This window comes from Meles meles, chromosome 2 (assembly GCF_922984935.1).
Source record: "Meles meles chromosome 2, mMelMel3.1 paternal haplotype, whole genome shotgun sequence".
Lineage (NCBI taxonomy): Eukaryota > Metazoa > Chordata > Mammalia > Carnivora > Mustelidae > Meles > Meles meles.
Genome location: NC_060067.1, coordinates 72,322,456 through 72,338,382, shown reverse-complemented (window position 1 = coordinate 72,338,382; position 15,927 = coordinate 72,322,456). Strand labels below are relative to the sequence as shown.

General features: G+C 43.0%; 1 protein-coding gene across 1 annotated transcript in view; it reads right to left on the bottom strand.

Annotated features, from left to right (window-relative positions):
- The window catches only part of RNF150 (ring finger protein 150), a 274,139-nt gene that overhangs the window by 51,388 nt on the left and 206,824 nt on the right, over window positions 1-15,927 (bottom strand). The window contains exon 5 of the mRNA XM_045997796.1: window positions 6,388-6,484. Coding sequence (XP_045853752.1) covers window positions 6,388-6,484 — 97 coding nt within the window. The remainder of the gene's footprint in view (window positions 1-6,387; window positions 6,485-15,927) is intronic.

Here is a 15,927-nt window from a genome sequence, read left to right as displayed (position 1 = left end):
CATAATACTGGGCATGAGCAGGTAATTTTCTCTCTCCATTTCCAGCCTCCCTATTTCCTTACAGTTTCTTCCCTGGTGTATTCCATTCTTTACTTTCTCACCAGAGCACTCTTTAAAAGACAAACAAACAGGGGTGCCTGGATGGCTCAGTAGGTGAAGCCTCTGCCCTCAGCTCAGGTCATGATCCCAGGGTTCTGGGATCTAGCCCTGCATTGGGCTTTCTGCTCAGTAGGGAGCCTGCTTCCCCTGCTCTCTCTCTGCCTGTCTTTCTGCCTACTTGTGATCTCTGTCTGTCAAATAAATAGAATCTTATAAAAAAAAAAAAAAGACAAACAAACAAACAGAAAATGGGGCACCTGAGTGTCTCAGTTGGTTAAGCCTCTGCCTTTGGCTCAGGTCATGATTCTGGAGTCCCAGGATCAAATCCCAAGATAGAGTCCCATGTTGGGCTCCCTGCTCAGTGGGGAGTCTCCTTCTCCCTCTGACCCTCCCCCTCTCATGCTTTCTCTCTCTCACTTTCTCAAATAAATAAAGAAAATCTTATAAAAAAAAAAAAAGGTATGATTCTTCTTTTCTCTTAAAGAATGAATTATAACGTCCTTAGTGGGGCAATACAGGGTCTCTACACCCTCACCCCAGCCAGTTTTCTGACCTCCCCTCGGCCCTTGGAAACACAGACCATATATTCACTATCTCAGGGCTTTAGCTAATGCTGTTCCTCTGCTCAGCCCCCATCACCCCCACCCCCTTTTCTTTCTCTAGGTCTCCAAATAGCCGTGGTGAATTCCTAACTATCCTTCAATTCCCAGGCCAAATGGCATCTTCTCTAAGTGATGTTCTCTCCCAGATAGCATCCTCCATACTGTGACACTTTGTAGGCATTTATGGTCTATTTGTAACTGTGCTTGTCTTTGTCTCTCTCTACTAGTTCACAAGTTTTCTTTCCTGCCCAGTTTTATTTAGATATAATTGACACGTAGCACTGTGGTAGTTTAGACAACAGGATGATTTGATACACACATATACACTGGAAAATGATTAACACATAGGTTTAGTCGATATCCATTATCCCATATAGTTACACGTTTGTTCTTGTAATGAGAACTTTTAAGATCTACATTCTTAGCAACTTTCAAATATACAATACAAGATTGTTACCGTGCTGCACCTTACACCCCCAGGATTTATTTGTCTTATAACTTGATCACCTTCACCCTCTCCACCCCCACCACAACCTCCGGCCTCTGGCAACTACCAGTCTGTTCTCTGTTTCTATGAGCTCAGTTTTTAGATCCCCCATATAAATGGGATATAAGCTTTTTGGAGTGAAGCCACTACATCATGTTGATCTTAAATTCCAAGCCCTCATATAGTGTCTGACAATTATTAGGTGCTCAGCAAACGTCCATTTGAATATTTTATTGGAGTCTCAGTTTACTACTATGAGAAGCTGGGAATGTTAGTATCTGCCCTAGATCAACGAAGGGAAGATTTGAGAAAATGCTTTTAAAAACGGTCAGGTTCTGTGCAGAGAGGTAAGGTATGCTGTTCAAGAGCAGCAGAACGTGTCACCCCACATCCACCGTTGGCGTAAAGATTATTTTGAGTTAAACACAGTGGAGAAGAAGCAGATAAAGAAATGGTCTCTGTCCTCCCATCTGCCTAAAAGTAGGACACAAATTTGTCCCTTGTACCCTCCTGGTACAAGGAGGGAAGGTGGCTTCCCTCCTTGTACCAGGAAGAGAAGAACATTCTTATTACCAGAGTCTGAGAGTTGATGCCAAATGGGTCTGTAATAACATACCTCATTACCACGCTCTTATCTGTCATTAGTTTCCCTCAATATATGTACTTTCTCAGAATCTGCTGCCCTAGAAGCTCAAGGTCCTTTTCCTTTGTCTTGTCACTTCTCTAAAAATTTGTTCTTTCATGAAGATGCTATGTCTAAGTTCTGACCGCCCTTTTGACTTACTCATCCCTACATACTCCTATATGCATGGACAATGCACATGTGAGTAAATAAATGTCTGGTTGTTTTTCTCTTGAAAATCTTGTTTATTTCTTGTTTGTTTGTTTGTTTGTTTACATGACAGAGAGAGAGCAAGAGAGCACAAGAGGGGGAGCGGCAGGCAGAGGGAGGAGAAGCAGGCTCCTTGCGGAGGAAGGAACCCAATGTGGGACTCTATCCCAGGACCCTATGATTATGACCTGAGCTGAAGGCAGACGCTTAACCTACTGGGCCACCCAGGGGCCTCTTCTCGTGGTCATCTTTTTCTAGTCTCATTTACAGGACCCCAGCAGGAGAACCTAGGAGGGTAGAAGGAAAAACCATGTTTTTTTCTTCCCCTACAGTATATAAAAACCCTTAAAAGCAAAACTGATTGGGTGTGGGGTGTCAAGGAAGAAAAGATTTCATGATGAGAATACTCTGCTGGTCGGTCTTTCATCCAGAGCATCTGGATGCAGTCGTAGATGTGGTAACAACTGACTTATTTTTCAAAATGTTGACTTCTCTTGTTGATATCATTCGTTTTATCTCTTTTCTTTAAAAAAAAGTCATTAATTTTGATGTAGAGTGTTTCTTTTACTTTGTGGACTAGTAGGAACAGTATCATATCCTTAACAGAAGGGGAAAAGAGAAAGAGCTAATTAGCTCAGTGAGACTGTTAATGGTGGCACGTGTGAATAATTTGGCTTAGCTATAATATTTAATAGACCACAATTTACAGAAACTCACAGTTTATGTCCACCCTAAGTGGTTCATCAAATAGATATTCTGAAAAGAAACCCAATTTATAGACCTCTAAGAGAAATGACAGTCATATGTTTAGCAGAGATGTCAAATACCATCTGCGAGTGAATACGGTATGGGTCTTCAGATTCAGGTGAGCATGGGGAAACGCCTCAAATAAATCAATCTCTAAACAGTCAGGAACTTGGGAATACCCCAGCTACATGGAATTTCTATTTAATAACTATTATCCTATTCATGTCAGGACAAGAGTGATTGGAGAAGGTGTTTGCTGGGATACGAATGGCCTCGGTGTCACAGTATCTTGTAGGAGGACTCACTGAGACCTCTGTTCTGTCCTCTACAAAGACACACCTAGACCTGACAGGAGAGAAAAGAACGTGAAGCACTGTTGTGTAGGTAAAAGGGTGAAAACACTTCGGACAAGAAAGGGCCCCCTGGGGGTGCCTAGGTGGCTCAGTGGGTTAAGCCTCTTGCCTTCGGCTCAGGTCATGATTTCAGGGTACTGGGATCGAGCCCTGTACTGGGCTCTCTGCTCGGCACAGAGCCTGCTCCCCTCTTCCTGCCTCTCTGCCCTTTTGTGATCTCTGTGTGTTAAATAAATAAATTAAATCTTAAAAAAAAAAAAAGAAAGAAAGAAAGGGCCCCCTGCTCCTTTACAGTCAGTATTTTATTTCTCTCTCTCTCTTAAAGTTTTATTTATTTATTTGAGAGAGAGAGAGAGAGATTGTGCACGCAGAGGAAGGGCAGAGAGAGAGGGAGAATCCCAAGCACTACTCGAGATGCAGGGCTTGATCTCACAACCCTGAGATCATGACCTGAGCTGAAATCAAGAGTAGAATGCGTAACTCACTGTGCCACCCAGGTGCCCCAGTACTTTGTTTCTCTTGGTAAGATGTAATAAAGACATTTGTAAAGGTAGCTTCTTTGTGACACTTTGTAGGTATTTATGCCTGTATCCCACTGTAATGGGAACTTCATAATCGGCAAGCTTTCGTTCGTTAGCTCATTTGAGAGATATCCACTTACAAAATCAAAATGTCCCCAGGTTCCACCTTTCAACTTACATGGATTTGCCTTATAACACAGGTGCATACAAGGATACTAAGTTAAAGACAACCAAAAGCAAAAACGAGCCCAAAAAAACCCTTACCACCTGTAACTAGACAACTCGGTTGACCAAGATGAACACTGAGGCCTTGGTGAGTGGGCACTGTTCAAAGGAGGACCAGACTGAATTTCATAAATACGATTCTGTGACCAACAGCCTTCAGACTCTGAAGGGCAATGAGACTTCAAGACATGTATTGATCAACTTGGCACATGAAAGGGCTACAGAGATAAGAACCAACAGGCACTAACTGTTAGAGACTGACAAGCTCTTGTCAGTTTTCCTGAAGAATGGAATGAATATAAGCAATTTAGAAAACTTATGAAACAGTCCCTGTAAGCAGCATACAAAGGGTTTCAGTTAGCTATCGGAAGTATTTACTAATTGAGAAGGCTGTGAGCTTGTCCAGTGACAGGAGAAGTTAAACGAATGCAATAAAACATCATCTTTTTGGAGTTTAGGCATGGTGCAGCTACCCAGGGGCCAAGTATGGAGTGGAACAACATTCCAAATTCCTCCCAGATCCCGAATTCAGTGGCATCCTCTAGGAAAAAAACAGAAAAGCCTTGGAGAGGCAAGAGGGTAGCCAGATGCCTTGGTGCTTCCTGAGAAGTAGCCCACAGGCCTTCTTCTTCCCAGAGGATTTTCTGTTCTCTGGGTCACGCTCAGATACATGTCATATTCCTGTCCAGCTCCCTGGTAAAATCCAAAAGATGCTACCCATGTTTATTTTTCTTGAAGTCCAGTGTGCTAAGTAAAATCCCATCCTCCATACTTGGTCAGCATGGAACCATGAACAAAAAAAAACTTCTAAAAGTGAAAATTTTGGAAATAAGCCCAAAGGCCACCCAATACTTCTATTTTAAAAACAGTATCTGTGTTCTCAACTCCTTCTCAAATACCTTCTGGAGAAGTCCTACCACCTTTGGCAAAGTCTGAAGTCAAATGCTATCTAGTACAAAACTTAACTACCAGGAGCGGTTTGGTTTCATCGTCCTGACCAAGAAGCACTGGGATTGACATTCAGGAGCTTTGAGAACATCCTGAGGAATAGGAACTGGGTCAGATAATGTGACTGTCTACCTTTCACGGTTAAGTATTCTGCAGATGTTGGAGACTAAAGACACACACACACATGCAAGCACACACGTAAAAACATTTCCCGGCTCCCCCGTATGAATCTGCTGCAGCCAGCAATGTGAGAAGTGCAAACCCTGAGTTCAATTTTCTAAGCTCCCAACGCCTGGTAGAGAGGTTGGGTGCTTGGTAATATTTCACGTCTGCTGTAATTGACTTTCACCTTGAGCGTATTATGCATTTACAACTCTGGTCTGAAAATTTAATGCATTGGCTTTCAAAATCTAGCTCAAAGCCACAGTCCCATGAGTTGATTTGTGTTTGGTGTACCAGCCATGAAAAACAGCACACAGCCGGCATGGAAGCAGTTGCTACCAGGTAGAAAATTCAGCCCATGCCTGACCTCCGAGTCTTCAGGTATGCCCTCTCCAACAGAGCCACTCTGATAGTCCTAGGATAATTAGCCCTTTGGCATTAAAGAGATCCTTTGATATCTGATCCTCTCTTCTTCAGTGCTATCTTGGGACCCTTAACATTCTCTTTATTCTCTGCCATTAGTGGTGAGAAGTGACAGAGAGAGGCTGCGGCAGAGCAGAGGGGATGGGGAGGAGGTTGGCCTCCGTATCCTGTTTGTCTAGCTGCCTTTAGACAGTGCCAGTGTTTTTTTCACTTCTCTGTGCAGCCCTCAGATTTGGTGGCCTGGCTTGCTTCCTGCCCTCACCGCAGCAGCTGGTGTCTCACCAGCCACCAGCTGTGGCTTTGCTTGAATACGGTCCTGGGAAAGTCCTTCCCTGGAGCAGTGAGCCAGCCAGCTGGTGGGGTTCTCCTTGCGCTGGGGGAGAGACTACATTTTATAAACACATAACTGAGGGCACAAATGGGATGGCAGCCCTAGAATGAAGGGGTGCTGGCTCTGCCTTCCTGTTCACTCAAGGTGTCTGCAGAGACCTGAGTTGAGCAGAGGTTCTGGGCCAGGTTCCCAGTGGCTGGCTTTCCCTCCCCTTGTTCAGAAGAGCTCCTTTCCCGGGAAAGCTAGGCACTTCAGACTTTTCCAGGAAAGGGCAGCCTCAGACAGTTGACATGCAGAAGCCCTTGCAGACAATGCCGTGAGTAATGCCACAGGAGGCGATCACTGGGCACCAGGACCATCCCGCCTCTGCTGGGTCCTGCCTGCGCTCACACCCCGGAGCCCAGGGGAGAAGCCTACGAGCTGTAGAAGCAGCATCTCGAGTCACAGGCGGGGATGTGGTGAGAAGGTTGTGATATTCTCCGACTGAGAGAAAGTGAGACGAGAGATGTTTCAGACATGGGCGTTCTCTTGGGGGCTCATCAGATGACAGCCTCTGCTGTGCCGAGGAGGGGTCAGAGAAAATCCGGGTTTTCTCCCTGCTTTGGGGGTAATGCAGAAAGTCACACATCACGATGCTGTAGGCTGGGCTGTGCTTACCGGGATCCCTAGGGCTTTAAGAATGTTCATCTTGCACATGGGACAGGTGCGATGGTCTAGAAGCCAGGGGTCAACACAGGACTTGTGGAAAAGATGCCTGCAATGAGAACCATACATCTTAGAGTGGCGGTAACTGCAGAGACGACCTAGTCCACCACAGCCCAGAGACTTGTCCAAGGTCACTCGACCACTCAGAGGCATAGCCGAGACTCAAACCTCCATCTCCTAGCTCCATGGGCCAGGGAGCTGCCTCTCGTACCGGGTGCTGATACAGTCAGACTTTGTCTGGATCCCAGGACTGCCCTCTGGGATTCACAACTGAGTCTTCCAAGTTTCAGAAAATGTAGAGAATGGAGACACAGAGAGATTTTGCTCTTTCTCAGTAGGAAGAAGGCTTAGCGGGAAAGAATGGACACGGGGAGGCCTGCCCGGACCTTTGAGGATAGACCTCGAGAGAGAGAGAACGATTACTTGCAACTAAATCCGAAGTTTCTTTTTTCACAGTCAGAAGACAACTGCAAAATAAAGCCTTGTTTCCATTAATATTTGGGCTGTCGCACAGAAGGGCAACAGAGCTCCTGGAAGTATTTCATAACACAGATGACATTTTACGTTGTGATGGCTGCTGGCTGCCGAAGCAGAAGCCGGGGTGAACCGTCCTGTACCTTTGACTGTTTGTACAGCTGACGCGCTCATCGCCCCTGCAGCGCCCATGCTCCAGGCCCGCGAGCCTTCTCTGAGTACCAGCAGAAGTGGGGCACTCAGGAGGGGCAAGAGGGGGGCCTCCTAACTGACCTTTCACTCAACTTGGCTCTCCAGGGGCCCGAGAGGTCATCAGGGACTTCTCGAGTCAGAAGCTTTTCTTCTCACTCATAAGACTCCAGGCCACAGGCAGAAGCAGACAGAACTTCCTGCCTGGGGCAAGACGAGAGCGAGTGGTCTGCCCCAAATACAAGGGCCTCGCAGGACATTCCGTCCACCCCTGACCTCATCCTTGGTGCAGCACTCTTCCCGGAATATGTTTACTCTCTCTCTCACCTTCGTCTTCTTTCTTTCTAACAGTTCTAACCGTTTTCTTCGTGTTAGAGGGCTGTCTGCTCAGATGCTTCAAAGGGACCCCTAAATGAGGGAAGAGGGTGGGAAGGGTCAGCTTTTAAATGGAAATTGAGAAGAAACCCACGTTCTGAAGCTGGGGTTGGCGGTAGGCTGGATAGGATTAGGTTGGGGATTAGAACAGGAGAGTAGCAACTTGCACGTATTATCATGTTCCCAGATGACCGCTTGGAATGCCTGCAGATTTATTCCTTGGTAGATACGTATCACACTCATTCGTTCCTCTCTCCATCCGTTCACCCAACAAGTAATAAATGCCAAGGATCGTGCTCAAATCTGGGAATGAGCATGGTAGCAATTTGGCTCCTTTCCCTTCAGGAGTGTAACAGGAGGAGCAGATGCTAATAAAATAATAGAAATAAACTACTTAATGACAACAGTGCTAAGTATCACATTAGAAGAACATGGAGTATGGGAGGCTTCTAACTGGGAGATCTATCCCGTTGGGGTACTCAGGGAAGACCCTCCCCATGAAGAGCCAAAGCCAAAACACTTGAGGGCAACATGGACACTATCTGCATGAAAGGGAGGGGAGAAGAAGGAGGGTGTTCTAGGCAGAACGATCGACTGGCACGAGAGCCCTCAGCTGGGCACTGGCAGGAGTGAGGGAGGGACAAAAGAGGGATGAAGCCACCCTGCTCCGCCCCCCGTCCCCAACAGCAGTACGGACCTCCCCATGTTCAGGCTCTGCTCTCCGGAAACAAGTTCTGAATCTCAACTTGCTCACCAACTGGTGTTCCTTTGGGGAAAAAAGCCGAACATCATGATCCTTTTGACTGTACTGGGGAGTCAGCCTCTCTGCGTCCCCCGCACACGTGCTGGCGTCAGAACGATGGGAGCGCCAGTCACTAGCAGCTGTCTGAGCTTCAAGAAGTCTCTTACTATCCCCAAGCTGCAGGTACCCCCTCTGTAAGCTGGAGATACAGCTACCCGGGCAGAGATGTCTTCCTAGAGCCTCCAACCCGCAAAAGCCGACTCCTGAACACCTTGAGTCATTCCTCTCTGCGAACTTGTCATTCTGACATCTCTGTGATGCTACGTTTTGTGGGTCAACCTGGCTAGGCTCTAGTGCCCAGTCATTCAGTGAAACCCTAATCTAGGGGAATGTCATAGATCAAGTTAACACCTACAATCGGTTGACTTTAAATAAAGGAGATTATCCCCAATAGTCTAGGTGGGCCTTATCCAATCAGTTAAAGGCCATAAGAACAAAACTGAGGTTTCCTGAGGAAGCAGAAATTCTGCCTCCAGTCGGCGGTGTCAGATCCAGCTCGAGTTTCTAAACTGTAGGCCTGCCCTACGGATTCCCGTCTTGCCAGCCCTGTGATCATCATGTAAGCTAATTTCTTGAAAAATCGATGCCTTGAAAACTCTCTCTCTATATACCTATGATATGTAATATAGTGAGATACAGTGGGATTCTCTGGAGAACACTGACCAGTACGTCCTCCAACGAGAATATAAGGTCCATGAGAGCAAAATCTTCATTTTCCTAATTCACTATTATATCCCCAGCCCCTAGAATAGTTCCTGGCACCAAGGTGATAGTCAAGAAATATTTGCTATATGGATGGATACTTATCCAGAGACCTGGTCCCCCTCACCGCCTACGCACGGTCATCAAGCCACATGGCCTCCCTCGAGCAAAATCTCTTCCACACGCCCCGCTTCCCGTCTATTCTCAACGCTTCTCCCTCACTCCTCATCTTGTTGATGGTCTTTATTATTAAAATAACATTGCCACTACTCTCCATGTCACCAGCTTTTCCTGTTCTTTTCATCCCACTCATCCTTGCCAGATTTATCTTCCTAAAACACAGCACGAGCTGCGTCACCCGCTTGTTCTGTTCTGTTCTGTGCTAGGAGCCGGGTACAAAGATGAATAAGACAAGGGCCCTCCACCAGTGCAGGAGCCCAGGGCTTCCACGGGTCCCTGCGAACTGCAACAGAAAGGCCACTGCAAAGCCACACTCCTGGGTCCACTGCTTTCTGGCTCTTTGGTCTTGGGCAAGTCTTAATATCCCCAAGACTCAGCGGCTCACCTGTGGCATTTTCTTCAAAGCGTGGAGTTTGCGAGTGAATGAGTCCGTGTGTGCGTTCGCATGTGAGTGTGTGTGTGTGTGTGTGTGTGTGTTGGGGTAGGGGGTAAATAACGACTACAAAGCTGAAAACCTAACTCCAGGCCCTCCTCAATTGTAAGCCACCGTTAATCTTATTGATACCGCTGTACTGCGCCTTGTTTTTAGATACTACGTTACTACTCTGATCACTACTCTTTAGAATATTCTTTTAACATTTTAACAAGTAAAGGCAAATTTTTAAAAAATCAGAGGGAGAGCTAGGGCAAAAACTACGAGTGCTCAAGTGACATGTAGAGCGATCATGCTAGTTATTAACTAAAATTCATTTATTTCTAGCACCATATTTCTTGTGTGGACCATCAACTATGAAGACTGTATCTTTATAATTGGGATTGCAAAAACCATTTTTCCTTCCAAGTGGAAAGAAAAATAGAAGTTACTAGGCTAAACAAATAAACAAAGAGGTAGGGAAAGAGTCCAGTCTTTAGTGAGAAGCACCAATGTTTGAGTAAACGTCTCTACCACAAAGTCAATGTCAACTCATCCTGTTTGTATGATTCACAGTACAGCACTCTTCCTTCCCATTTATTTAAATTTTTAAAAAAAATTTATTTATTTATTTGACAGAGATCACAAGTAGGCAGAGAGGCAGGCAGAGAGAAAGGGAGAAGCAGGCTCCCTGCTGAGCAGAGAGCCCCATGCAGGGCTCCATCCAGGACCCTGAGATCATGACCTGAGCCGAAGGCAGAGGCTTTAACCCACTGAGCCACCCAGGCACCTGGCTTCCCATGTTTTTAACAAAGACTGAGTAAGAAAGTCCATACTGAGGAACAATGGGACAAGATATTCTATCTTATAACAATCCTGGCAAGCTGGAAATACAACAGAAGATCAACCAAAACTCTGCTCCCTCTTTAGTCATCAAAGGGAAGCAAATGTTTAAGAAAAAGTTCTTCAGACACCTGACAAAAGACGATGCCGACAACTGCATAACGAGGCTGAGCTGATTATGAGTAGTAAGTTCTCACCTTTTTTTTTTTTTAGCAGTAATGACCCCGTTAAGCTAGTTTCCCCATTTATTAATTCTTGTTTCCTGTGTGACACCTTTTCCAATTAAATGGCCTTTTTTTTTTTTTCCTCCACCTGGATGAAGAATGGAGCCCTTTTGGCCTTTCTATCTCATTCGTTTTTGTAAGCTTAGTCAGACCCTGTCACCCTGACATTGACATTAAAATTCCGTGGCTTTCCTTTTAGCACCAGTACAAGCTGTTGTACTCCCTTCAGCGAAATGGTTATCAAAGAACATGAGTCACTCAGGGACCCAGGCAACATTAACTATTTAGACAGAATATATCCAGTGCTTCTCTGGGTAGTCAGGATACTTCTTCATAGCCTCAGAATCTTACTTGTAAAGTTGTCAATGAAGTTGGAGTTTCTAAATGGATAACACTAATTTAATTAAATTAATAAGTATCTACTGGTTACTGAATGCCTACTATGCACCAGGCATGTTATATACATGAGTAATGCATAACAGCCCTATGAGGCAGAAATTATTATTCCCATTTTATGGAGAAATAAGCTGAAGCTCATTGAAGTAAGTTCAGTTATCCAAAGAATGAGGAAGCTGTTGAGCTACAGCTCAAACTCAGTCCTACAGTCAGTGGTTTTACCTAATTCTGCATTCCACCACCCTCCTTCCCCTACTGAATGTCATGGGTGGGGGTTGGAAGGGCTGAGGTGGGGGAGGTGGAAAAATTCAAATTGTTATTCTTCCCCAGTGAATTTTTGTGATTCAGCTCTAAGGAGGCAGTATCTTAGCTACAGGGGTTGGGAATCAGGCAAAACCAAAGGGAAAAGTGATGTGCCTTAAGCGTGTTCACTTGGCTATAGAAGGAAAAAGCTGTCGAACAATGGACTCATCAGAACTATACTTAGATATTAGTGTGCCTGATTTATTTGGGAAGAGGATAACATTGGCCTCTGAATGCTCTGTACTCCCCCATTCTCCACTGCCTAGCAGATCTGGTAAATGATGAGCTGGCAAGCTCTATCACCTTCCCACAAGATTTTTGCATTTGAATTATGAAGTACCAGAGAAAGTTATACCCAACTTTTTTTCAGGGCTCTTCTTGACATGGTCTGGTTTCCCTTGCTTGCTTTAGCTTTCTAAAATACCAACATGATATCACTCTGGAGACTTGAAATGCTTCAGGACCCTCCCCCACCCCCCCAACCCCTGGCACAGAGTCAAGATGCATAAACACAGAGCACACAGAAGGCTCACCCGATCCGCACTTGTCACATCTTCTGTTATGTCCCCACATTTACCCCACAGTTTCACCGTAACTCTGGAATGCTCTTCTCATTTTTTTCCCTCTGGTGTGTCAAATCTTGCTCACATTTCAAGTCATAGCTCAGATATCCCTTCTCTTCTCTGAACATCCCAATCCTTTCCTCCAAACTCTGCCAAGGGGAGTTAGTTTCTTCTCCTTTTTGCCCTATTTTGTTTTCCTACATATGTTGCAGTAGCTGAGTATGTGTCTGAATTTCAGAGTTTGACCATGACTCCTTAGCCTTGTGACCTTGAGTAAGTAATTTAACTTGTCTGAGGCTCAGTTTTCTTTCACCTTTTTTTTTTTTTAAAGATTTTTATTTATTTATTTGACAGAGAGAGATCACAAGTAGGCAGAGATGTAGGCAGAGAGAGAGAGAGAGAGGGAAGCAGGTTCCCTGCTGAGCAGAGAGCCTGATGTGGGACTCGATCCCAGGACCCCGAGATCATGACCCGAGCCGAAGGCAGCGGCTTAACACACTGAGCCACCCAGGTGCCCCTCTTTCAGTTTTTATGACAATATCCTTTAATTGGTGTAACAACCCTCCAAAGTGATAGTTTATGATAATCCTTCAGAGGGCTGTTATTATAATCAAAGGACAAAGGACATAAAGAAGAACAAATGAAGCACAAAGTTAGTAGACCAAAGGAAATAACAGAGATTAGAGCCGAAATAAATGAAATATTAAAAAAAAATAAAAGGACAATAAAGAAGATATATGAAATTAAGAGCTCATCTTTGAAAAGATAAACAAAATCGACACGTCTTTAGCTGCACTCACCAAGAGAAACAGGGAGAGGACTAAAATCAGAAATGAAAGAAATGTTATAGCTGATAACACAGAAATACAAAGGCTCATAAGAAACCACTATGAATAATTTCATGCCAAAAAATTCAGCAAGGTAGAAGACATAGATACATTTCCAGAAATGTACAAATTACAAGAGTGAATAATGATGAAGTAGGAAATCTGAACAGATTGATGATTGTAAAGAGATTGAATCACTAAAAAAAAAAAACCTTCCCCAAAAATAAAAGTCCAGGACCAGATGGTTTCACTGGGGCAATGTACCAAACATTCAAAGTAAAAGTAATACCAATCCTTTTCAAACTCTGCCAAAAAATAGAAGAGGAGGGAACTCTCTCACACTCATTTTATAAGGCCAGAACTGCCCTGACACCAAAACCAAAAAAGGACACCACAAACACAAAAAAAGAATTTTTTATATATATACCATATATATATATATATGCCAATAACCCTGATGAACATAGATTCCAAAATCCTCAACTAAATATCAGAAGAGCAAATTTAACAGTACATTAAAGGGCTCATACACCATGATCAAGTGGGATTTATTCCAAGGATGCAAGGATGGTTCAACATCTACAAATCCTCAATGTTATACCACATTATCAAAATGGAGGATAAAAATCTTACGATCATCTCAATGCTGCAGAAAGAGCATCTGACAAAATTCAACATCCATTTGGGATAAAAACTCTCAACAAAGAAGGTATAAAGGGTAAGTACCTCAAATAATAAGGACCATATATGACAAACCCACAATGTTAGCTATCAAAAGCTGACTCAATGGTGAAAAGCTGATAGGTTTTCCTCTAAGATCAGGAAAAAGGCAAGGATGCCCACTCCTGCCACTTTTATTTAACATAGTATTAAAGTCCTAGACAGAACAATTAGGCAAGAAAAATAATGGCATCAAAAGTGGAAAGGAAGGCATAAAAATGTCACTATTTGCAGATGACATGATATTATATATAGAAAATCCTAAAGACTTTATAAAAAACTGTTAAGAACAAATGAATTCAGTGAAGTTGCAGGAGACACAAAATCAGTACGTAAAAATCAGCTGCATTTCTATATACTAATAGTGAATTGTTAGAGAAATTAAGAAAACAATCCTATTGGTAACTGCATCCAAAAAATACCTAGGAATAAATTTAACCAAGGAGGTGAAAGACCTGTACACTGAAAATTATAAGACACAGATGACAGCAACTGAAGACACAAATAAATGGAACGATATTCTGTGCTCAGAGATAGGAAAAATTCAATATTGTTGAAAATCTGTACTACCCAAAGCAATGTACAGATTCAATACAATCCCTAGCAAAATTCCAGTATCAATTTTCAAAGAGAAGGACAAATAGTCCCCAAATTTATATGGATCCACAGACACAAAACCCCAGAGGCCAAAGCAATCTTGAAAAAGAACAAAGCTGGAAGCATCAGGCTCTCTGATTTCAGACTATATTACAGAGCTATAATAATTGAAACAGTATGGTATTGGCATAAAAACAGACACATATAGATCAGTGGAACAAAACAGTGAGCCCAGATATAAACCCATGTAGATATGGTCAATTAATTTATGACAAAGAAGTGAAGAATATACAATGGGGAAAGCCCAGTCTCTGTGATAAATGGTGCTGGGAAAATTGGACAGCCAAAGAATGAAAAGTATACCCTTATCTTACACCATACACAAAAACTAACTCATGGATTAAAGACTTAACCATAAGACCTGAAACCATAAATCCCTAGAAAGAAAACACAGGCACTAAGTTCTCTGACACAGGGCTTGGCAATGATTTTTTGAATCTGACACCAAAGGCAAAAGCAACAAAAGCAAAAATAAACAAGCAAGAAAAAATAAACAAGTGAGATGACATCAAGCTAAAAAAAGCTTCTGCAGAACAAGGGAAACCTCAACAAAATAAAAAAGCAATCTACTGAATGGGAGAAGATATATGCAAGTCACATATTTGATAAAGGACTAATATCGAAAATATACAAAGAATTCATACAGCTTGACAGCAAAACATCATCTAATTAAAACATGGGCTGAAGATCTGAAGAGATATTTTTCTAAAGAAGACACACAGATGTCCAACGACTACATGAAAGGACGCTCAATATCACGGATCATTAGAGATATCCCAATTGAAGCCACAATGAGATATCACCTCACACCTGTTAAGATGGCTTTTTTCATTAAAGATGACCTAAGTGCATGCAGAAATAAAGTGTTTATAGATTGAAAGAAAAAAAAAAAAGATGGCTTTTTTCAAAAATACAAGACATAGTGAGTGTTGGAGAGGATGTAGAGAAAAGGGAACCAGCATACACTGTCGGGGGGAATGTAAACTTCTGCAGCCAGTGTGGAAACAAGTATGGAGGTTCCTCAAAAGATTAAAAAGAGGACTATTGTATAATCTAACAATTCCACTCCTGGGTATTTATCTGAAGAAAACGAAAACATGAACTCAAAAAAAAAAAAAAAAACTGCTCCTCCATATTCCTTGCAGCATTATTTATAATAGCCAAGATATGGGAACAACCTAAGTGTCCATCAATGGACGAATGGATAAAGAAATGTGGTGTACACACACATACACACACACACACACACACACACACTCTCTCTCTCTCTCTTTCTCTCTCTCTCTCTCTCGTTTTCTCTCTCTCTCTGTCTCATGCACACAATGGAATATATTACTCAGCCACAAAAAGAATGAAATCTCACCATTTGTGACAACATAGATGAACCTGCAGAGCATTAGACTAAATTAAGTAAGTCAGAGAAAGATAAATACTGTACGATGTCTCTTGTATGTGAAGTTTAAAAACAAAGACAGTAACAACAACAGCAAGACAACAAACAGACACAGAATAAACTGCTAAGATGCAGGTGGTGGGCGGAGAGATGCGTGAGGAGGTCAAAAGGAAAAAAGAAAGGGAAAAAAGATAAATAGTTTTGGTACTGCTTAGCTAATACCATTCCAATGAACTGAGAACCACTGATTATGTGTTGATCTTATATCCAGATACCTTAAAATTGTTTTATTTGTTCTAACATATTTTCACAAATGCATAATAACTCTTGAGGAAAGAATATTCCTTGCTGATATTTTTGCCCAAACTGAATTTAAGACTTCAGATAAATGCCTTAAAACACTTGCAAAAGTGGGGCTCCTGGGTGGCTCAA